Below are 25152 nucleotides of genomic sequence, written 5' to 3'. Positions count from 1 at the left end.
TGTATTAAATATTAAAAAACATTTAAAAACACGCAAAATGATCTTAAAGTTGAGTAATCGAAAAAATTATGATTCGTAATCCAAATTTCAAACTTGCACTGCGGCCGTCGACCATGGTTGGGTTGCGTTTTTCATATTTAAACCTTACCATTACTACTTTTTTGAATGCGAATTCAATATAATTATTGTTACATATGTGTCATTTTAACTATTTCTTCATTATATTCTGCACACATTTTAAAATTAAAATATATTGATTGTTTAGTAAAATTATTATTTTAAATTTTTTTTTCTGTAAATTAAAGTTTGAGTTATATTATTATTTGGAAAAAAAAATTAAAAATTATTATTTATTTATCCAATCAAACCCAGTGTTGTAAAAATCGGGAATCGGTAAATATCGGTCGAACTGCCGATTTAGGATTAATTGAAAATCGGGGATTAAATTGGAAGGATTAATCGGGGTAAAAATCGGATGTATTATAGTATTAAATTATATTTAATATATTATTCATATATAAATTAATATAGTATTTTAAGTTAAATAAATAATTATATATACTGCAATAAAGAAAAATTCGTAAAAATAAATCGGATTTCAAAGATCGAATCGGTCGAATATTTTGTTGAAAATTAATCGGGGATTAATCAGGAATTTTTTTAAAAATCGAGAATATTTAGAACAATGATCAAACCATTTAAAGTAAGTATAGAAAAATTTAAGCGGCCCGCAAGGGTTGACTCAGTTGGTTAAAGAGAGGAAAACTAACCTCTCGCTTAACCCAGTGCGCACCCGAAGGATAGCGGCTGCGGGTTACCTACGATAATAAAAAAAGAAAAGAAAAATTTAAGCAACTATCAAAAGAAAATAGACCTGAGTTACTAACCATTGCTAGCTTTAAAGTTTAAACTGGTTTAGGAGTTGTTTTGTAAGCTAGACTGCTAGAGATGTACTCCCTGTGTTATCTTCAAATATTAACAATTTACTTTTTTAACATATATTTTAAAATTTTTAATTAAATATTTAAATTTAATTAATATTTGTAATAAAATATCAATTTATATTTTTATTCATTAAAAAAATTAAAAATAAAATTTTAGAGAGCATAAACATGAGTACCAAAAATTCAAGTAATAGTTATATGAAAAAAGGGTTATGATAAATTAATTGACTCTTTTACTCGATCGAGGTAATTATCAATTTATCAGATTCAAAAAGAAACAAAAGAACTAGAACGAGATCTGAATCATTGGATTAGCTATTAATACTTTCTTTGTTTTAATTTATCTGTCTTATTTAATTTTTTCGGTCAAATTGATTCAACTTTAATTTTATATTAAAAATTATTCTTTTATTAATGAAAAAATGAAAATACATATAAAGTATATTATATATATATATATATATTTTAATGATAAATATTTAATAATTGTTTTCGATTATTTATTATATGAAAATTTCAGGTTATATTTGCTCAGTTTGATAATAAAAAGTAAAAAATATTATAAATTCAAACCGAGGCAATATAATTTTTTTAATATTATATTTTATTCTAAAAGAACTAATACATTAAATTTAAATAAATAATAAAAAGACATTTAACTTTTTATTCCAAATAATCATTACAGTTAATTTCACTTTTCGATAAATTCCTAATTTACTTCCGGTTTTCAATTTTTACAAACATCCCTGTTTCTGTTGAAGTTGGAGTAAATTTATTAGTACAAAAATTATTTCCTTTATAAAGCACAAGAGCCGAGGACGCTTCAAGATTGCCACACTATTTTACTGGGCTTATGCTCAACCGTAAGAGCTGTTTGTTAAACTTGTATGGTTCAGTCAAGTTCAACTTCAAGTTCGATAAACTTGTTTTATAAGCTTATTTAACTCGAGTTTCGGTCATATTTTTTGTCTGCTAGTTTTAATAAATCGAATCGAATTTTTAAGGTATTCGACTCGAGTTCGGTTCGTATGCAGTCCATTCGTTAAGCTCAAATTCGGTGTGAAAAAAATAGTATATTCCTAATACTATATGGATTTTTCTAGTGTATGCATGGGCGAGTTACTGTTTGATGAGGTATCAACAAAATATTGGTAGAGAACTCGTTAATAATGATGCACCCCCTTGCATGCACAAAAATTTCCACCAATAAATTTTTTATAACTTATCAATCACACTTTCTTAGCATGTGACCATGAACACACACTAGACAAACCGATATTATATATATAAATAATATTATTAATATAATATATATTAATTATATTTTTTAATTATTTCAAATAAGTATTTTATAGGTGAAAAAAATTTAAATAATAATTTAATACAATTTTTTACTTAAAATAATATTTAAAATTATTTTTTTTAAAATATATATAATGCTCACGAACAGTTCATTTCCGTTCGTCTTCGGTTCGGTTCGATATATTCGCGAACAGTTTGTGTTCGGTTCGAATATTACAAAACTTGAATTTAGATAAGAAATTTTGTCCAATAACATTACTGAACAGTGTTCGATTCGTTAAAATTTTGTCTAAATTCGTTAAAAGTTCGTCCAAGTTCATCTAAGTTCGATTCATTTACGCTTTAATAAAATGTATTATCCAAAATCTTTTACAAGAAATTTTTTAATACTGAAATGTAAATTTACTCGAGATTGATATTCATTTCAGTTCCTAGCTTGTTTCGCGTAGGGTATGCTACATAACTACATAAGTACATACTAAGACAAAACGAATATTATTGATTGCAAATTCAATTATGCGGTAACTCATTTTCTTCATCTTTATGTATTTCCATGCTTTGTCGAATGTTGTGCAGCAGTGCCAATGTTCCATTCCCATTTGAATTGTCAATAGCTAGTTCGGACTCCATATACATATACAATATAAGTCAAACTCAATTTTTACTGTTCCATTTTCATTTGAGGATTTATTAGGAAGCTCAATCTGAAAATGGTCCGAAATAATTTGTGATTAAAAACTCCATGCCCTTAAATTTAAAATTTGATTATATAATTTTAAGTAATTTTAACTAGATCCATAATTAACTCGTTTATTAATACAAATACAATTCAAATCCGAAACAAACCATCAAGAGGTGATAATTCATATCGTTTCCTATATTTTCATGTTTCATATATCGAAAAATAAACACATACGTGACACGTTTAATATTCGTGTAATGAAGGGTAAAAAGATATATGTAATCTATCATTTCGTGTACATTTCGTGTATAAATATAAATAAATAAATAAATAAATAAATTGATATATATAAATGTTATATTTTTGGATATAATTATATATATATTTATTTACATATGATGGAATAATTCTGGATATATTTTTATAAATATATATATGAATTATATGAATATATACAAATAATATTACAAAAACATGTATATTTATATAATAAATATATAAATATTATATATATGTATATGTATTTATTTACTTAAATATTTATTAGTAATTTTTTTATTTCGTGTAGTTTCATGTCTCGTGTCGTGTACCCACAAATAAAATTTCGTGTTTCGTCATTTCATGTACTTACATATTCGTGTACCGAAAAACTAACACATATCTATTTATATCGTATCGTTTTATCATGCCTTGTATTAAATTGGCAGCTCTACAAACACTTAAAAATTCTTGGTTTGAACTTTGAACTCATACTCTTTGTGTTTTTTTAATATGACGTTTGACTTATTAAAATAATAATTTTAAAATTTTTTTTGTAAATAAAAATATATAATTAAAAATTTAGTTTAGTAAAAGAATTTTTTTTAAAATATTGTTTTATCTATTCGGTCAAAATACTTAGAATTGTGTACAAGAAAGTCAAACTACATATAAAAGAAGTATATAATATTGAAATATGCTATATTCTAAAAATAAAAATACACTACTACTCGTGTTACGGAAAAAAATTATTTTTTATCCGCAACAAATCATTAATCATTATTTTTAAAAACTGCATCCTTATTAATTATTAACACAGGATTTGCATTTTCATTTTCATCTTTGAATATGAAAAGCATTTAGTACAGCCTTAATTACAGCGAATATATGACCGTTACTCGAAGTACTGCAAAGTGAGTGACATACAACTTGTCGCCAACTCTACATTTAACACTTTTGCAAAGTTGAATGCAGCTGTCATGACCACTTTTAATTCGGCTCTTGTAATACTTTTATTATATATACATTCACATTAGTTCAACACAATCCCTCCTAGCTTCTTCAAACTGTAGCTCAAAATTTTATTAGCACACAATTTTGTATATATTTGTAGATATCTAGGTATGGAAGGAGAGAAGGTGATGGAGAGCTTGGATTGTCTTTGGTTCTTCTCTAATGTCATGCATGCACCAAAGACTCAAGTCCATGAAGTACACTCTACTAAAGAAGATGAAGATATAAAAGTTGAAAATGATGAGGTGGTGAAGATGAAAATGGCAAGTGAGCCTATTAAGATTCTTGAAACAAAGAGAGTTGTTGGTTTAGTTGAGGTGATTAAGTGTGGTAAAAATGTAGGGTTAAGATTAAGAGATGAGAAAGAGAATGGTGAAGAAAGAAAGGTAAGAAAAGCTACAAGGAAGAGGAGCAAGAAGATTTTACAAGAAACAGGGTCTTTTCCGACCGAAATTAAGGATGTGAATGTGGGGGATTATGAGAAGGAGTTGGGGTTTGATTTTAGGTTTGATTTGAGTGAGATTTGCATGATGATTGAAGGGTATGAGAGGTTTAATGGTAGAAAATGTGGTAAGATGATGCCACCTTTGAGTGATGGAATGGCTATGAAGAAGCATCTCAAGTCTTGGGCTTATGCAGTGGCTTGTAATGTTAAATGATTGTTTCTAGAGTTGTGTTTTTGTTTCAGTTTAGATTTACTTTGATTCATTCATTTGAGATGTATTGATTATAGTTATTCTTTCATGGTCTAATTTGCTTTTATGTGACTTGTTGTATTATGGCTAACTAATATATGTAGAGATCCAGGATGTAGAAATGACAAGTGTGTTGTAACCTTTGTATTGTTTATTTATGAAATAGAATGTAGAAGATTTGATTATGTGGTCGCCTTTTTTATTTTACTACTCCCTCTGTCCCCGCAAATTCTTTACATTTGGTTTGGACACGAAAATTAAGAAATATATATAAAGTAGTGAAAAAGGAAAAGAAAAGTGGGTAAAGTGACGGGATCCATTAATTTTTAATATATAAAAAAGAGATAGTGGAGTAAAAGTAGTGCGAAAAGGAAGGAAAAATGGGAAAATAATGGGACCAATTGACTATTTTTAGTAAGTTTTGAAATGTAAAAAATTGGACAAGACATTTCAAAAAATATAGTGTAAAGAAATGATTGGGACAGAGGGGAGTAACATATAAGCTTGTAATTCTATCCAGCTCTAATTAATTAACCTGGCTTAAATTACACCCGACTCCACTAGACCTAATTACAATCCTAGTGACATATGTTAATTAAGTTCTTATGAAGGAAGATTAACTGTATTTTCTTTAGCAGAAATTGAGGGAACAAAATCGCACAAATCTAATAACTAAACAAGTTATAAAGACATCAATCAAAATTCAAAGTTTCACGTAACAATCAGACTTGTTCAGTCTAGCTTAAGAAGACGACTTCAGTTGTACATGGTGTGAACTTTGACCCCATAAAATCTGGAAAATAAATAAATAAACATTACTGGATTTACAATTACAATTTACAAGTCACTTTAAATTAAATAATTATAAATATTAATTGCAGCCCCGCTCAGCCCAGCCCATTTCATTAATTTGTTCAAGTCTTCTCTTAAAGATTATGATAGAAGGCCCGTTAAGCCCAGCCCATTTTATCAATCCGGGTCTGTCAATTCAAGCTCAGTGAATCAGTTTAACTGGGTTCTTCTATACTTCTGAAAAACAAGCACACGCATAAGCAAACAAGGGCAAGTAATGGCAGAAGCACCAAGAAAACTAAAGGGTCACAAGAGCTCAACAACTTGCTGTATTGCCTCTAATCACAGACCAGGCTTCATTGCCACTTCTGGAGAGGTACCCCTTAAAATTATACACACACACACACAAATGTAAGTATATTTGTAAAATCCCTTTTGATAGAATTGATAAAGAATTGATTTTTTATGTTAAAGTTCAAGTCTTTCTTGCCTGAAAATTGTATACACACATACAAGTAAGTATATGTGAAAACCCCTTCTGATGAAATTGTTAAAGAATTGATTTTTGATGTTAAAGTCTATGTCTTTCTTGATTTTAGATTGTTTACACACACATTTAAGTATTTATGAAAACCCCTTTTGAGGAAATTGACAAAAAATGATTTTTGATGTTAAAGTTAAAGTCTTTCTTGCCTCAAAATTGTATACACACACAAATGTAAGTATTTATGAAAACCCCTTTTGATTAAATTTACAAAGAATTGATCTTTGATGTTAAAGTTTAAGCCTTTCTACCCTTATAATTGTATAAACGCATACATGTAAGTATATATGAGAACCCTTTGGTATAACTGACAAAGAATTGTTTTCTGATGTTAAAGTTTAAGTCTTTCTTGATATAAGATTGTATACAGACTCATGTAAGTTTATATGAAAACCCCTTCTGATGTAACTGTCAAAGAATTGGTTTTTTGATGTTAAAGTTTATGTCTTTCTTGAATTAAGATTGTATACAGACAAATGTAAGTAAATATGAAAACCCCTTTCGACATAACTGATAAAGATTTGTTCTTTTTGGTGTTTTGTATAGGATGGTTGTGTTTGCTTGTTTGATTTGAGATGTAAAGATGTGTTATTTGTAATGAATGTTGGTGATGATCCTGTTACATCTTTGTGTTTCAAACAAGGTTAGTAAGTAACTCTCCGCGCTTTTTTTAGTAATTACATTTCTTGGGTTTAGTATGTGGATTTATTATATTTTTCGATTCTACTTGATGGATAGGATTAGCTTCGGTTGTTAATTGTTTGTATGTATCATCGCAGTGCTAGTGTTATTTATGTCGATTTTGTGTAGCTATAGTCTGGTTTTTTGAACAAAAATATGCGCTTTAAATTGGTAGAGGCAAATATTTTAATTTTGGAAATGGGATTGTATTTCTTCTTATGTTTCAAAAATTTGTAGGAATGTACTACAATCTTTAAAATTTTGTATTTATTTTTGCTAAGTATTCTCATGCATTTTTATTGGCTTGATACAGATAATGAAGATATAATATATGTATCCTCTGGGAATGAAGTTAAGAGCTTCGATGTTCATCAGGTTAGCGTTTTAGGATCTATGATTTGCTAAACATTTTGCTATAGATTTTGATTCATTCTTCTTAAACTTTTGCTTTATCAGCTTCTGTTAACCATATTAATACGGATGAATGTAGTTAGCTGGTCCAAAGGTGCAGCCTCTTAAATATGGTTCACAGACATTGCAAGATAAACCATGTGATTATATAAGCAGTGCTGATCCGTCAAAACTGATGCACATATCAAGATTTTTCATTTAATTGATCAGTTCCTATTTTATTCTTCATTATAGTCCATTCAAGATATTTAAACTCATATGCACATGCCTCCACTAAGGCTTAAACTCTCAAACTCTTATCATAAAGAGGAGAAGAATATCCACTAAATTTCTAGGGTCGGCCTTTGGGAGCAGGATTGTTCCTAATGTTCATGTGGCGTCCATATGACAGTGTGGCGGGCCAGAATTGTAAGGCGTCTTCATTGTGTTACGTACCTGTGCCAAGGCGGTCATCGGAGACATCTTATAGATGCAGGAGAGGCGACGTCGCGGACCCCTTATAGACTGGCACCTTATATTTTTTATTTTGTTTTAAACTTTAGTATTGCGACTAAGATTTAAGAAGTTCATTCTATACAATTTTAGTTTATTATTCATTTATCTCAAAATTTGTTTCCCAAATAACGTAACTGCAACAGGGACTTTAAAATTTGAAAATCACGATTGTCAGCTCAAAAACTGAACTTTTAAGCTTTTTGCCTTTACAAATTTGTCTCAAAACTGATGTTATTTTCATTATGTCTTATTTAGATAGTAACTTGTAAGTAGTGTTATCAAAAGCGCGCAAAAAGCGCAGCTTAAGCGGAAAGCGGAGCGAAGCGCACCTGCTGGGCTTCGCTTACAAAAGCCCAGAGTAAATTCAAAAGCCCTGCTTAAGCGCGCTTTTTGATGAAGCGAGAAGCACATAAAATCTATGAAAAAGCGGGCTTTTGTTTAGATGTGTACTTGTTATTAGATCTGATATAACTTTTACAGTTGGGCTGGTCTTTAACTTATTGAGCCTTTTTTAAAGCCAATAATAAAAAAAACATTACATCATTGGTCTTATATTGTTAAATGATATTGATGAAAGTAATGAATGGCTAACGGGAAGGCTTAGAGGAGAATTTGAGAATGACTACGTACTCGATGAAGATGATGGCTTAACATATAATGATGTTTATAATGTTTCTGGTGTTCGAGAGCCACTATATAGATCAAGGTCACAATCAAGAGCGAAAAGTTCAAACAACAGGAATTCTGATGAAGAAGATCAATATGAGAATGAAGAAAAGGAGATTGAGTTTGTGCAAAATAGGAGTCTCGATCTTAGTTTTGATGAAGAGTGGGAGTATTTGGGCGAGGAAGAAGATGTTGATGGACAAATATAAATTTTATCTCCTGCTTGATATCTTTTAGTAGTATGAAACATTGGTCTAGTTCAATTTTTTGAGGCTATAATTATTAATAGTATGTCTAGTGTTTACACGTATCTTAAATTCTTAATATATATATATATATAGCCATATATATAAATATATTATTTTATATATTGCGCTTTTTTTACAAAGCCCACGCTTCGCTTTGCGCTATTCGCTTAAGCTATAGGAGACCCCTTGAGCTTCGCTGCACTTTTTGCCTTTAATAACACTGCTTGTTAGTATCCTATTAACATCACAAGTATTGATATTATTTTATAGTATGTGTGTTAGGTTAGTATTAACAGTTTAGAGTAATATATGTTATATTGCATACATTTTTTAAATACTATATTACATATTGAGTATTGACGTTTGGGCTCCATAAAGACGCCACAACAGACACCACATTGTCATATCATGGTGCCGTAACAACCCATCCTTTGAAGTTGCTCAAATTAGGTTGGCCATATGTCTTGATAGCCATATGACTCTCACTAATCTAGTGTTATCAATTCCGATATGCTCATATCAGAACTGGAACTCTGCTATTCATTCATTTTTGAATGCATATACGTTTTGCATATTTATTAGAATGTAATATGGTGACAGACCTATGTGCACAATTTATAGTACTAATATATTATCAATGTGTTTTGGGAAGGCGGGTTCGTTAAAGCCGTTGCATAACTACAGCTACAATCAAGAGGAGATAAATCAGGTAATCATATGATTTTAGTATTCCTCAACATTTAAATTTACTTGTTAGAAAAAGTTATTTTGCATCATTAATTTGTACCAAAAAGCTATATATTGATTAAGTTATGAATGCTGGTTATGTCATCTATAAGTTTCATTTTCCTTGCCTATATTGTTGTTGCTTCCATTTGAAACTAATATATTGCTATTATATGAACTATTAAGCTTATACTACTATCTTAGTGCTCTTCATGCAGATTGTCTGCAGTTCAAAGTCATCATTTATTGCTGCGGCCGACGATGGTGGTGATGTGAAGGTATCATCTTGTAACTCGTAAAAAATAAACTACCATTGCTTTTCTTTTCTTCACACAGGTATAATTTATACTCCTACTCAACTAAAGAAAGATGCATTATAATATTATTTTCTGTAATTTTGAACTACAGTATCATGCCCTCCTCCCTTTCACATACATACACTTGAAATTTATCTAGTTGATTAAAAGCGGCTACAACTTTTTAACATAGAAGAGGATAACTAAGATGACTGCATAAAAGTATGTGCTTGAATATATCTATTATTTTGTCTATATATAGAAAACTATCACTTCGCCTGATGTTTGCGATTGTCACTTGTCTTTGGTAGACCTAGTAAAGACATATGTTCCAGTAGATCCCTTAGTGTATTACTGTTTCCTAGTTTGAATTTGATTCTGTAGCAGTTAAATAATAAATGTATATACACCCACACACACACAGTTTCTTGCTCAAATAAAAATCAATCACAAAATAAGATTTGGAGTAACTAAAGGTTCTGCAGCAGAAAAAGTGCAGAATACTGACATAGGAAAAATGCAGAACATCTGGTTCTCACAATTCACATTGGAACCTGACCTATATGTATATCAAAGTAGAAGCAATAGAAATTATTAGTCAGGTTGAACAGAAGAGGAAGTTGTGATTCCTTCAGTCTTTAGTCTACCAAAAGTGAAAACACTATCTTTGTCTATCTGCCCTGTTTGATCTATACCCGTGTCTTTGCAGTAGATAAACATCGCTGAGCGTTCCTACTTCAAACTAGTTTAATAAAAGAAATGGGTTCATGATAGATGAAGAGATTGGTGGTTCCTAGAGATGCACAAAAAGCCCGGGCACAAAAAGACCGGCCCGGTTAAAAGCCCGGGCTTTGGCCCGGCCCGGTCTTTGGACCGGCCCGATTAAAAGCCCGAAAAAGCCCGGTTAAAATCTGATTATTCTAATATATCATTTGCTATAAATATAAATAATACTTCAAACACATATATATTTACATATTCGTGGTTAATAATATTATTTCTATACTTTATTGCAGAAATAATGAAAGAAGATATAGCAAGTACAATATATATATTTGGATAACAGTGATAAAATATATTATTTTATAAACATGTTTATTTTTTACCGAACTTAAATGTTTTCAACGAAGTAATGTTTTCATCTCTAGTGACATCTCTAGTGGGCCTTTTGTGCATCTCTAGTGGTTCCTTTTGTGCATCTCTAGTGGTTCCTGCCACAACCTAATTTTTGCAAGACATTTTATCATGCCAAATGTGCAATTACTGATTTTTGGTATTTGCAGATCATTGATATTCGCCAGCACCGTCCTTATAAAACATTAAGAAATAGCCATGAAAGTGTATCCTTTTCAGTCATCTTTTGTTTAGACAATATGTTACCAGATTTTCAATGTTTTGTGGTATCGGGACATGCAGTTTATCTGGTTTTCCAAATGTTGTTTTTCAAACCCCCCTACATTTTGAAATCTCCTTTATTAGTGTGGTCGCCTTCTGTACTGATAGTGATGCATAAGAAAAATGATGATTCTTTAGCGTTCCGTTCACTCCTTGTTAACAGTTGTGTCACTAACTCCTCGTTAACAGTTGTGTCACTAACTTGAATGAGTTGTTTAATGTAAAAAAACCTACTCTCTATGTTGCTTTGACTGCAATCTTCAGATATGTAGCACCGTGCAGTTTCTTCCTTGGAGACCTTGGGAAGGTATTTATGTGTTATTGTGACATGGTGCTCATGCCAGATGCGAGAGTCTTGCAGTCAACTACTATGAGTTCTCATAAAATCTGAAGTTCTTGAAAATGCATCCAGAAAACTGGTGATATTTTTTTGTGGGCATTTTTTGCAGTCATAACAGGTGGACTAGATTCGAAGCTTATTCTGTGGGACTTCTCAAAAGGACGACCGCTTGGAATTCTTGACTTTGGTTTGTTTTATCTTATCTTTCTGACCTTTATATCTGTAAAAATCTGTATTTTATTGTTTGGATGCTTGACTTATAAATTTGATAATTCCATCTCTTCTATGACTCATCGAATGAATCTGTGAGATCTGACAAACACACCATGAATCTACGAAATCTGACAAACATACTACTTGGCACCATATGAGAAAAAAAAAGTGCGCACCTTATTATGCTGGTGGTGGGTCATAGAATGAAAGATTGCAAGACATGATGCTGTTCCTTTCAATTAACATCAAATGGTTCATTCGGAATGTGGTACTGCTAAACTTTAAGAACCAACTTATTAAGAGAAAGAACATAACTTTGAACTTGTCCATCCTCTGAAGATCTTTACAGTTTTTATCTTTTGTATACAAGTGACAATCAGACCATCAAATATGTCTATGTTGGTTAATTGGTGATGTTAGACTCTTGCTTGTTACAGGCAAGCCTGATGTCCATTCTAGAGGAAATGCGGAACAGTGCTGTAACCCGGCATTCGTCCATTCCATAGCAGTTCCCCAAGTTGATATGTTAGACAGGGTAGGCAAAATATGTGTTGTTGGTAGGGGTGATGGTATCGTTAGTGTGATAGATATAGAATCTCAGTTTTATCCTACCAAGACGAAAAATTTGTCAAAACTTCAGAAGAACGGTCAATCAAGATCGAAAGGCAGTGTTTCTTCCTCAAACACTGAATCCCAGGATCAAAGTCGGGATAAGAAGTTAAATATAGATTACACTAGTGGAGGACATACAGCTGCTGTTTCCTGCGTGTAAGCACTTCTTTCCAGACGTAATCTTCTCAAATGTTGTTGCTATAGTAATAAAAATTACTCCACAGGACACTTTCTACATTTGGAGAGAAAGGGAAGTACATAATATCAGGTGCAAATGACAAATCAGTGAAGGCTTGGAATTGGTCTCCGCATTTTGATCCTTGTCAAACTAGCAACAGCGATGGCCTCCTGCATCTCAACATTAATTTGACCAGAAAAGTTAGCTCCTCTTGCAATTTTCAAATATGATTATTCTCCTGATATTTTCTACTTTTACCTAAGTATCAACTCCTAACTAAAATTTGCATAATTATTTTGTACAGGTAAATTGGCTGTGCACCGCTCCAAGTGATTCAGAAAACCTTATAATCTGCGATACGTCCAAGTTGGTGAAAGTTTATACTATTGCATAAATCAAGACAAACTTCTGCTTGCCTACCCTAAAGAAAAATGGTTAGGGTGTTGCACCTCAATTTAAGTAGAGAAAACAAAAATTTATGTAAACTTGTATATTGAATTTTATCAAATACATGGAGTAATAATTGTAGACTTGTATTAGTCTGAAAGCTACGATGCGGTAATACCTAAAAATGTTTTGTTTGGCCGTCCATCTTGTGATGTAAACAAGAAAAATGGTTTTTTCTTGATTGATTATCGAAAAAAACAAATGCAACTTATAGATATATATCTATATATCATTGATCATCTTCTACTTACTAGTCTTATCAGTAGTTGTTTCAGATCTTTATATTTCAATTCATGGCTTCCCCTCGTTATAATCGAACCCCGTCTGCTTCTACTCCAACTTCACCTCCTACTCTATGGGACGTTTTCTTGAGTTTCAGAGGTAAAGACACAAGATATACGTTTACAGATCATCTTTACACAGCCTTAAACCGCACTGGCTTTCGAACATTTAGAGATGATCCTGAGCTACGCAGTGGAAACACGATCTCACGCGCATTGCCTCAAGCTATTCGGAAATCTAAGGTTTACATTGTTGTCCTCTCCAAAAACTATGCTTTTTCATCGTGGTGCCTTGACGAGCTGGTAGAGATCTTCAAGTGTTCCAAACGAATGAAAAGATTGATTGTTCCTGTGTTTTACTACATTAATCCTCATGTTGTTCGACGCCAGACTGAAAGTTTTGGAGAAGCTTTTAAGAAACATCAAACTGGTTATGATATGGAGAAAGTGAAGACATGGCGGCTTACACTAAATGAAGTTGCTGATATTTCAGGATATCATATATCCGAAAACAGGTAAATAAAAAGCATCTGAAATGTCTTTCGTTGCCAAATGAGATTGAATTGGATGAATACATTTCTGTTTAAAATAATTGCATTTCAGGTATGAAGCTGATATTATCAAAAAAGTTGTTGATAGGGTTTCAATCGAAGCAAGTCCCATAACTTTAAATGTTGCCAAATTTCCAGTTGGGTTGGACTCTCGTGTTAAAGGAGTAACAGCGTTGTTCAACAGTGACACAGATGGTGTCACTAGGATTGGTATACATGGTATGGGTGGAATTGGCAAAACAACTCTTGCCAAAGCTGTGTATAATCAAAACTATCTACGATTTCAGGGCAGTTGCTTCCTAGCAAACGTTAGGGAGGTTTCAGGAATGAGAAATGGCCTAGTATCTTTACAGCAGCAACTTATAGGTGATGTTCTTAAATGCAACAACATTAACATTCACAATGTTGACCAAGGAATTGAGTTGATTAGAGCTAGAATTTTTTCAAAAAAAGTCCTTGTTGTTATTGACGATTTAGACGACCCAAAACCACTAGAATATTTAGAGGGATCATTTGCTTTGGGGAGCATGGTTATAATAACGACGAGAAATGAAGATCTCCTGGATAGAATTAAAGTAAAAGCAAAATACAAAGTAAATAAAATGGATGAAGATGAGTCACGGCAACTTTTTAACCAACATGCATTCGGAGATGGTAAAATATCAAGCACATTTCTGGGACTGTCCAAACCCATTCTTGAGCATGCTGGAGGGCTTCCATTAGCTCTACAAGTTTTTGGCTCGAACTTGCTTAACGAATCTGAAGAAGAGTGGAGATGGTTCATCGACAAACTGCATCGAGTTCCCATTGACGATATTGAGAAAAACCTTATGATTAGCTTTTATGCGTTGAAATCTGTTGATCCTATTCTGCAAGATATTTTCTTAGATATTGCTTGTTTTTACATTGGATGGAAGAAAGAGGATGCTGCTAAAATAATGGAAACTTGTTATACTTTTGTCAACCGTAATATTGAAATTCTAAAGAAACGAAGTCTAATAACAATCAGTGATGAAGATAAGTTGGGGATGCATGATCTGCTTCGGGACATGGGAAAGAGAATTGCACGTAACGAGTCCCCTGATGAGCCTGAGAAACATAGTAGATTGTGGATCTCAGAAGATATACACAGCGTGTTGAAGAAGCACAAGGTAATATCGATATATAGGCAGCTCTATTACTATATCCAATAATTGAATATATGATCACTTACTCTTCCTATGAATTTTATATGAAACTATGGTCACTTCTAATATGAAATTGTTTTAAAGAAGCGCAAGGTAACTTGCTCTGTTTCTCCTTTTTTTCTTACATTTACTAGTAACACATTGGTCATTAAAAAAAAAAAATCTTTTGTTTATGCGTGTGTGTGAGTTAGGGGACAAAAGCCATTCAAGGTATCATTTCGAGCAACTATCGCTATGGCTTTGAGACTGCACTTGATCAGGGAGTATCATTTGCAGCACAGACATTCAAAAGAATGAGTAAACTAAGATTTCTTTACCTCAATAAAGTTAATCTCACTGGAAGCTTTGAACATACATTTGAAGATTTGAGGTGGTTTTGTTGGAAGCGTTTTCCTTTAAAATGTTTACCTTCTGAGTTTTATGCCCAAAAACTTGTTACCCTTGAGTTGCCTGATAGCGAAATGAGAACAATGTGGGATCCGAATATGGTTAGTACGTTTCATAAATATGTTATAACAATTTAGGTAAAATTGTCTGATTTTATTTCTTCCACCTGCACTTGTATCCACAGGTTCCACAGGTTTTTGATAATTTAAAGACTCTAAACATGTCGAGCTCTCCAAATTTAATCACGACACCAGACTTCACTAGATTACCGGTTCTTGAAACTTTAAACCTTAGGGATTGCAGTAGTTTGGAGGAGGTTCACATATCAATTGGAAGTTTGGTGAGGCTTGTATCCTTGAATTTGGAGAATTGTAGTAATCTAAGAAGTCTTCCGGACAGTATCTGTAGCTTGAGAGCACTGGAAGTTTTAAATATTACTTGTTGCACTGGTCTAGAAGAATTACCGGATCAACTGGAGAAGATCAAAAGCTTAAAAGAGCTTCATGCAGTTAATGTTAATCTGCTAAAAATGCTTCCTAGTATTGATCAGCTCTCTAACCTAGATGACCTGGATCTTAGACATTGCAATAATTTGTTGTCCATATCGGAACTTCCTCCTAATCTGAAAAGGATAGAGGCTGAAAACTGTTGGGCTATAGAAAGATTACCAGACCTATCCAACCTGAAACAGTTGAAAAGGCTGAACCTAAGAAATTGTGAAGTTTTGACAGAGCTTCAAGGCTTGGAGGAAGTCACTTCTTTAGAATATCTTAATCTTAGTAATTGTGTGTGTATGGAAAGGTTACCAAATCTTTCCAATTTGAAATACTTGGAGGAATTGGATCTTACAAATTGTAATGGCTTGACAGAGATTTTAGGCTTGGAGGGACTCACTTCTTTACGAAAGCTTTACTTGACAGGCTGCAACTCATCTCTTCTGACATACACTTTGACAAAGCGTTTCTTTCAGGTTTATTTGATCTCAAACTCCTTGCAAATATTCACATAAATTCCATTTTTTATATAGTAATCTAAATATTGATGTATTTTGCAACAGATATTCTCTGAATTTGGGCATAAGATTGAAATTTACTTTCCGTCAGCAGAGTATCCAGATCGGATTGAATGTATGTCAAAAATGTCAACAAATTCGCAGTCAAGTGCATCATACAATTTCCTGGCGCTCATCTTTTGCTTTAATACTTCCTATAGTTCAAGAGTTAATTGTTCGATTAACAACACCACAAGAGGTTTGACATGGGCTGATACTCTTTACAATAGTAATAATGGTGATGTATTAGTTGTAATATTACCAGATTCAATCTTGTCACTTAGAGAAGGTGATGATATTGCAATAACAGCAGTTGAAGAAATGTTTTACGGACTTCATCTAACGAACATTGACAGCGAGGATGACAGTGAGGATGACAGCGTGGTTGACAATGTAGAAAATGAAAGAAGAAGCAATCACTCAGACAATGATTTGGAAAGGAGCGAGAATTGGTTATCTCCTGGGAGCACCGCAGTCAATGTAGAACAAAAGAGAAGCTATCCCACACTCTCAGTAATTTGGGACGTAAAATGAACCTGTTATCTCTTGGCAGAAACACCGTGAGTGTATGAAATTTGTATGGGTGAGTATCCAGCATAATACATTCTCCACCGCCTGTCAAAATCCACAATCTGCATCTCAAATCTCGACTACTCACTCGCAGACTCTGTCTGATCTTCTCTGTTCACTATCTTCTTCACCTTCAGGAAAGATGCTAAAGTCACAATTCTCAAACATAGTCAATATCATCTGACTCGCTGTTTCTTTCATGCATTTTATTTCTATTGACTATGCAAGTAACGCTTTTAAAAGAATGAAAAGACAAGCTATGGAGTTCATAAGGATAAGAGCAGTTTCCGAGCAATGAGTGTGGAGAGGAAGGGGCCTTTGTAATTGTTCGTATGAGTGTTGTGTTGAAGGGATCATTCGTACAACAAAGGCCCTTCCTCATTCGTGATTAAGAACCGAGAGAGACAGCAGGTTTTGAGGAGAGTAACAGAGGGAATAAGGGCAGAAAGAAAATCATTTGTTTTAGTGATGAGGATGAGTGAGGCGGTCTAGGAAATTGAATTTTGATGTTAATGCATTTTGTCAGGTATGAAGTTTGTAAGCAATTTATTAGTTGTTTTGATTTTGATTTCGTGTTGCTAAATGTTGTTAAAAATGTCGTTTATTTTGTTTGTCGTTAATCTCCAGTTGTATAACTAGGAGGTAACTATGTCACAAACTCATCCATCTACCGTAAAAATGCTTCTGACACATAACACTTGCATCTCTTCTATGAATTAAATAAACTGATAAACGAAACTGTTTGAAAGGAATAAGAAGGATATAATAAATTCGGGTGCATTGTGTAATTATCTCCTTAAAGCTTATTAGCTATCACACCAATCAGCATCCCAGAATAAAGTTGCGAACTTGAAATAAATCTGTGTCTGTAAAAAACAACATTCAATGTAGAACTGTAAAAGCTTAATTAATGTTTATAAGATACTGTATACAATCTTGGTTAATATGCAATTTGTGCCAAATGACAGGAATTACTCGTAAAAAAGCTAGTAACTTTTACTAGATCTTGCACTCATTTATATTTTTTGTTTGGCTTGTTTTTTCTTTTGCTTTCTTCCACAACAGTATACGAAGCTGATGCGCCTGCTTCTCTTCCTTCTCTCTCTGCACGTAGCCTTTTCTGCCTCTTCTTTTTGTTGTACCGGCCGCCACTTGCCATGGACCGAGAGATGAATTTAGGTAAGAGAGTGGAGAGTCTGAACTTAAGAAAAATGCTGTCCATGGATGCTAAACTTAAGAGTCTAGGTTTAGCAGGGTTGGCTGCTACAATCTGTAAAAACCAACAATGAAGCTAAGTGCGTGCGTTGATGTATAACACTAACAGTTGCAAAAACTAGAGAAGCAGAGTATGAATTAAATAAACGCGGAATAAGAAAGATATGATAAATCTGAGTAGTCTATGAATTAAATAAACGTGGAATTAGAAGGATATAATAAATCAGAGTCGCTTAAGTATCATTACCGCACGTGTAAGAAACATCTTGTCAAGCAGTAAAAAATTTCAATCCCTGCTAACTTTTGAACCGTGCTAATGGAGGACGGGAGAATTTTTTTTCATGTGTAGCTATGTTTCGAGATAACCCTAAGAGAAAAGTTTATATTATATAAAAATATATATATAGACTCGGATTAAAACTTGTTCGCTACACAATCAATCAATCAACCAATTATACCCAATAAATACAGCCTAGGATTGGTGAGGGTATAACGTCCAGCCTTATCCTCATTCCAAAAAATGAAAAGACTATTTTCCTCAAAAGACCCGGCTTAATTAATTAAGATAGTTATAGATGGTAAGCAACTAAATATTTTATGGGGTTAAATCTCAAAATAGTCGCTGAACTCAAGATCACATATCAAAAAACCCCCTCTAGTTATCGGCGTCTCAGTTGCACCACTTTAGTTGTAAGTAATGACAGAGCCGTTATCCAGCCTCATTGACTTAAACAGAAAATGTTTTAACTTAACACCTAAGCCTGCCTACTTACAAAATAAGACATATATTCACATATAATACATTTATTACTGAGCACATATAATTTTTTACGAGTTAAACTAGAAACACATGATCAAACTGCATTCAAAACTACATATCATCCTATGTTCCCCTGTTAACTCATTTTTTTTGCTAATTAAACTCATTAAATTATACATCCTGTTTTTGATTAATGTCAATATACACCCTATTTTTAATTAATGTTAAGCATTGCCAACTGCTCTACATGAAACCCCATGATTAGTATGCTTGTTAAAATGAGGGCATTAAATTACGTTTTCCGTTTTTAAAATTTTATGAATTATACTTTGTAAATATTTAACATTTATTTTATTAGCTATAACATAAATTATAAAACTAGTTAATTAATAAATTAACAAAAAACAACAAAAGTTTTAATTTAACGTTATAAAAAGTTCATTTATAAATTTAGTTTAATAAAAGGTTTATTAGCAAGCAAATATTATTTTTTATTGCCCACCACAAAGACTCATTACCAAACATGATACAAATATATTATGTATATATGGGTTGCCAAATACCAAGAATGATATAATACATGAAAGGAATTGAATTATTTCTCACCAGATTTTGAAAAGGGGTGATTTATATCTAATGAACCTAGCAAGAAACTCTCATTAATATATATATGCATACTTAAAAAATAGCTTTTGTTGTTTTATCCATTAAAATATTATTATTATACATGTGACTGTGTCATCTTATCCACCCGTTGAACACAACAATGACACATACTGTCTTCCGTTAGTTCAACAAATCAGATTAACAATATTATCATTACTTGCAACTATAGTGGTGCAAATGAGTCCTCGATAACTTCGGTGAGTTTTTTGATATATGACGTTGACTTAGTAACCACTTTGAGATTTAACCCATATTTTATGTAAACATGTGATATGTTTGAAGGGAAAATAGAGTGTATTAGGAATTGTATACAACTGGAATACATACGTAGGAAAATTTACTGAATGAGGCTAGGACTAATTTTGGTTTATGTTTGCATATATATGCACGCGGCTCATACAGGAAACTTACCATAAAAATTGTTATTTGCCAGAGTGTTGAAGTATTTTCTTGTTTTTTTAACTATGATCATGCCCGTGATCTGTATACTTGAGATTCAGACTGCTGAAAGCTTGAACAGGACCTTTATACTTTTTTAATACTCCCCCTGTCGCACCAATTCTTTACGTTTGGTTGGGGTATGGAGTTTAAGAAATTAATAACCTTTATTAATATTAGTTGATAACTCGTGCAAAACACGGTCCGAGATTAAAATATCAATATTAAATAATGATTATAGAAATTTATTCTAAATTATAATTAAAATATATAATAAACAAAATTGTACGATTATTGCCATTTTTCTTTTGAAACTATATGTAGTTTTAATTAACTCAAATCTTATTAAAACAATAAACTCAAAGTTATTATGTATATGTTGTTCAAAAAGACATAACTAACACTTTACATCGAAACTTTAGTCGAGCAACACACAATTGACGGATAATTTAATAAAATATTAAATCAATATTTCTAAGTAATTGCATATTAGATTTCTTATTATTAGCTGGATTTGTGTTTTTATATAGTTTGTGATCGCATTTTTTTTTCTAATAATATATTCTTTATGTATGTCCAAATTTGCATTTGGTGTTAAAATAGAATTCAATAGGTATGAATCTTGAAATTACAATATATATAGGACTCCGTTTATATAAAATTAATATAAATATGTTGTATATAAGAATTAAAAAAGGTAAAATATTACATATAGAATTTTAAGTCATATTGATATAGGAGTCAAAAAAAGAAAAAAAATGGTATATTTAGAGTTATGGTAAGATATAAAAAGGGGTGAAACCAAAAATTCGTGAAACTGAAAACGGGTGAAACCAAAGTACCCATTAAAAAAGGATGATTTCCCTTATTAATAACAATGTATAAACGATTTAATTTTATTTTTTTAATAAAAAATAAAAAAGAATTCTACGGAAAATAAAAATATCATAATTGTTATACGATTCCAACAATCTATATTTTGTTAAAAACCAACATAAAACTCTACATGAAAGATAGAAATCTAGAGGTGAAACCAAAAAATGGCATAACCATACTAAGATGAAATCAAGTATCCTATCAATAAAAAATTTAGAATTCTACGAAAATAGAATTGTAATCATATTATAGTTTGAACAATTTTATTATTTTTTATGGGTGAAAGCAAAATACAGTTTTTATAATATCCATTTCATATATTAAAACGAAATTCCCCTAACAAATTGAAAATTCCAAATTAAAATATTCTAATTTAAACACATGACCTTTTTACTTGGTCGTGGTTTATATTTTTTGAAAACTATTTAGTTGGCCCAAATTATGAACCTATTTATTTTAAAACATAACTAAAAATAAGATTCAAACCTATAAAATAAATAAATAAGCATGACTTATAAAATTCAAAAAATGGGTAAAAATAATACATATTGAATTATAAGTCATATTGGAATAAAAAAGATAAAAATAATACACTTAGAGTTATAACATGAATCATAAAGGTGAAACCAAAAGATGGTGAAATCAAAAAATAAGTGAAACCGTATCGCTTAAAAAGATGTTTCGCTTATTAATAAAGGTTATTAAAGGTTATTAAAAACTGTTTATATACTCACATATCTCTGATACAAAATCCTTGGTTACCTCCCGCTCAATGCTACGTTCAAAAGCTGCAACTAATAGAATTTAATAATTCTATAAACACATAATTTTCTAAAATAGAGACTAGGACCGTAATCATCATATCTAATTATCGAGATTAAACCGAAGGGAAGCGTACCTGAATCCATAAGGCTATAATTGTAACGGTATCTAAATGAGTATAGTGTCCTTGATTATTGTCTTCCTCAACCAAATACTTCTTAGGGTTTCTCGATAGCTCTCTGATGGGTAGAAGATAATCCGTGTAACGTACTTGATATATTGGGGAATATAACCCTTTTATATACCACCTAATTAAATCTCCCATTATAATTTAATTGGGCCAGGTATTAGGTATCCACTTATTAGGATCTAATTTTCCCAACTCAGTGTTAAACCATAATAAGAAAATTGAACAAAAAGTAGAGTGACATTTAATAAAATTCCATCAACTGTATTCTGCAGAACATAAACAACTCAATGTTTATTACATAAAACACCAAAATACAAACTCCCACTAAACCAAAGTATCACATAAGGTAACACCCATATGAGAAGTATGCTCATGAAAAACCTTAGGTGTTAACGCCTTAGTGAGCGGATCCGCAATCATGGAGTTAGTGCCAATGTGTTCTATCGAAATATGTCCACTCTGAATCTTTTCTTTAACAACTAGGAACTTAATATCTATATGTTTTGCATCTTTAGTGCTCCTATTGTTGTTTGAAAACTCTATTGCTGATTTATTATCACAAAATATCTTTAATGGTCTTTCAACACCATCAAGGATACGCAAACCAGTGACAAAGTTTCGCAGCCATAAAGCTATATTGGATGCCACAAAACATGATATATATTATGCAACCATGGTGGATGAAGCTATGAGCGTCTGTTTGGCAGACCTCCATGAAATCGCTCCACCAGCCAGTAGATAAACATAGCCCGAAGTAGATTTTCTTTCATCTTTGCATCCTCCAAAATCAGAATCTGAATATCCAATGATTTCTAGATGATCTGATCTCCTGTATGTGAGCATATAGTCTTTTGTTTTCTTCAAATACCGTAAGACTCATTTCACTGCTTTCCATTGCTCCATTCCTGGATTACTCAAATATCTTCCCAATATTCCAATAATGAATGATATGTCAGGACGAGTGCAAACTTGAGCATACATTAGGCTTCCCACTACCGATGCATATGTTATCCTTTGCATTTCCCTTATCTTAAGTTCATTCTTGGGACACTGTTTGAGACTAAATTTGTCTCCCTTAGACACGGGTGTATCCATTGGTGCACAATCTTTCATGCCATACCTTTCCAGGATCTTTTCGATATAGCTCTTTTGTGACAATCCAATAAAACCTCGAGAGCGATCTCGATGTATCTGAATTCTTAATACAAAAGAGTCGTTACCAAGGTCCTTCATCTCAAATTGACTAGTGAGAAATTTCTTGGTATCGTGCAATAAGCCTATATCATTAGTAGCAGGTAAGATGTCATCAACGTATAAGAGAAGAAAGATAAATTTGCTTCCACTGAACTTGTGATATACACAATGTTCCACCAAGTTCACTTCGAAACCATATGAAGTGATTACATGATGAAATTTATGATACCATTCACGAGAAGCCTTCATGAGACCATAAATGGACTTCTTTAATTTTCAAACCACGGTCTTTGGATCTCCAATGATAAATTTTTCTGGTTGCACCATATAAATTGTCTCACCAATGTTTCCGTTGAGAAACGTCGCCTTTACGTCCATCTGTTGTAGCTCTAGATTATAATGAGCCACAATTTCCATAAAAATTATAAATGAGTCTGTCATGGTAACCGGGGAGAAAGTCTCATTGTAGTCGATACCTTTCTTTTGAGTGAATGCTTTAGCGACAAGACGAGCCTTATATCTTTCGATGTTATCACTCAAATCCCTTTTGGTTTTAAATACCCATTTGCAACAAATAGGTTTTGAGCCTTTATGCAACTCGACAAGATCCCAAATGTCATTTTCTTTCATAGATTGCATCTCTTCATTCATGGCATCAATCCACTTTTGAGAGTTAGGACTCTGCATGGCATGTTGAAGATTTACAGGATCATCTTCCCCAATGCTAATTTCATTTTCATGTTCTTGTAGAAAAACTACATAATCATCTAGAATTGCACTCTTTCACTCTCTAGTGGATCTCTTTAGTGGCACTTCTTATGATTCATGAGGTTGTTGAGTTTGCTCAATTGGTTCCTCATGGGGAATTTCGGTGTTGTCTTGAACTGGAGGGCCTTAAACAATGATAGGTATCATAATATGATCATTGTTCTTGGCAGAGTCATAAATAGGATCATGGATATCTTCTTCAAAGACAATACTTTTACCTATATCTTCCCTCCCAAAATCAACATCCTCAAAAAAAATCTTGCATTATCAGTCTCAAAGAAGGTTCTAGTAGCGGGATCTTAAAATTTAAATCCGCGAGTACGTTCCGGATACCCAACAAAATAGCTACTGACCATCCTAGAGTCCAGTTTCTTTTCATTTGGCCTATATGGCCTTGCCTCAGCTGGACAACTCCAAACATGTAAATGCTTAACACTAAGTGTTTTCTTAGTCCAAAGTTTGTAAGGAGTTTCGGCCACTGCTTTAGTTGGAACCCGGTTAAGGATATAAATTGCAGTCTTTAGTGCATCTCCCTAAAGTGACTCAGACAAAGAAGAATGATTTATCATACTTCTCACCATATCTTTAAGAGTACGATTTCGCCTCTCAGCAACACCATTCATATTTGATTTTCCTGGCATAGTGTACTGAGGGACAATTCCACACTCCTTTAGGAAGTTAACAAAGGGTCCTGGATATTGCTCACCTGAACCATCATATCTACCGTAGTATTCACCACCACGATCAGATCTGACAGCTTTAATACTACTAATTAGCTGAAGTTCAACTTCATCCTTATACTCTTTGAATACGTCCAGAGCTTGTGACTTCTCATGTATCAAGTATAGGTAACCATACCTAGAGTAATTATCTATGAACCTGATAAAATATCGTTGACCGTTCCAAGAGGCCGTAGGGAATGATCCACATATATCGGTATGAATCAGTTCCAAAATACTTGTAGCTCTTTTGGCACCTAACTTTCTCGAGTTTGTTTGTTTTCCCTTAATTCATTCAACACAGACTAGAAAGTCACTTAAATCTAAGGGATCAAGAATTCTATCATTCACAAGCCTCTGAATTCTCTATTTAGAGATATGACCTAATCGCTTGTGCCACAACATAACAAAATTATCAGTTAACTTACGCTTTGTACCTCTTGCACTTGAGTGCAAAATTTCATTATTAAAAGCAACAGTATCAAGCATATAAAGATTATCAATCAAAGAACCTATGGCAACCACATTTGAATTTAAAGAGAAACACACTTTATTATTTCTAAAATAACAAGTGTAGCCATATTTGTCCAACATGGAA

The 25152-nt window shown here is 32.4% G+C and overlaps 2 protein-coding genes and 1 long non-coding RNA gene across 4 annotated transcripts; 2 read left to right on the top strand and 1 right to left on the bottom strand.

Annotated features, from left to right (window-relative positions):
- Positions 1-5906: 5906 nt before the first annotated feature.
- Positions 5907-13178, top strand: LOC141696964 (uncharacterized). The gene is made up of 11 exons (XM_074501127.1): positions 5907-6063; positions 6778-6874; positions 7226-7287; positions 9385-9441; positions 9677-9736; positions 11038-11094; positions 11414-11456; positions 11599-11676; positions 12140-12470; positions 12539-12692; positions 12797-13178. Exons 1-11 carry the CDS (start codon positions 5965-5967, stop codon positions 12884-12886), a joined length of 1128 nt encoding a protein of 375 aa, XP_074357228.1. The 5' UTR covers positions 5907-5964; the 3' UTR covers positions 12887-13178.
- A 3-nt stretch (positions 13179-13181) lies between these two features.
- Positions 13182-17528, top strand: LOC141696963 (TMV resistance protein N-like). 2 transcript variants are annotated; one of them, XM_074501126.1, is made up of 6 exons: positions 13182-13320; positions 13394-13735; positions 13824-14922; positions 15150-15446; positions 15530-16315; positions 16403-17528. In XM_074501126.1, exons 1-6 carry the CDS (start codon positions 13295-13297, stop codon positions 16928-16930), a joined length of 3078 nt encoding a protein of 1025 aa, XP_074357227.1. In that variant the 5' UTR covers positions 13182-13294; the 3' UTR covers positions 16931-17528. The 2 variants fall into 2 exon arrangements, with proteins under 2 accessions (XP_074357227.1, XP_074357226.1); XM_074501125.1 differs by having other exon boundaries at positions 13233-13735.
- A 511-nt stretch (positions 17529-18039) lies between these two features.
- On the bottom strand, positions 18040-18543 carry LOC141697245 (uncharacterized). Its single transcript, XR_012564657.1, has 2 exons — positions 18429-18543; positions 18040-18236 (listed from the first exon to the last, which is right to left on the bottom strand). It is a non-coding gene; the product is annotated as an uncharacterized LOC141697245 (long non-coding RNA).
- Positions 18544-25152: the final 6609 nt, after the last annotated feature.

This window comes from Apium graveolens, chromosome 11, assembly GCF_009905375.1.
Source record: "Apium graveolens cultivar Ventura chromosome 11, ASM990537v1, whole genome shotgun sequence".
NCBI lineage: Eukaryota > Viridiplantae > Streptophyta > Magnoliopsida > Apiales > Apiaceae > Apium > Apium graveolens.
Note: the sequence above shows the minus strand (reverse complement) of the source record. Positions and strands in the feature narration are given on the sequence as shown.

What these genes read in the sequence shown, in the direction of transcription:
- LOC141696963 (XM_074501125.1), top strand. Translation starts at nt 13,233, where the DNA reads ATGGCTTCCCCTCGTTATAATCGAACCCCGTCTGCTTCTACTCCAACT. An exon ending in GCGTGTTGAAGAAGCACAAG is followed by an intron (nt 14,923 to 15,149) that starts GTAATATCGATA and finishes TGTGTGAGTTAG; the next exon opens with GGGACAAAAGCCATTCAAGG. An exon ending in TGACAAAGCGTTTCTTTCAG is followed by an intron (nt 16,316 to 16,402) that starts GTTTATTTGATC and finishes ATTTTGCAACAG; the next exon opens with ATATTCTCTGAATTTGGGCA.
- LOC141696964 (XM_074501127.1), top strand. Translation starts at nt 5,965, where the DNA reads ATGGCAGAAGCACCAAGAAAACTAAAGGGTCACAAGAGCTCAACAACT. An exon ending in TCATTGCCACTTCTGGAGAG is followed by an intron (nt 6,064 to 6,777) that starts GTACCCCTTAAA and finishes TGTTTTGTATAG; the next exon opens with GATGGTTGTGTTTGCTTGTT. An exon ending in ACGATGGTGGTGATGTGAAG is followed by an intron (nt 9,737 to 11,037) that starts GTATCATCTTGT and finishes TGGTATTTGCAG; the next exon opens with ATCATTGATATTCGCCAGCA.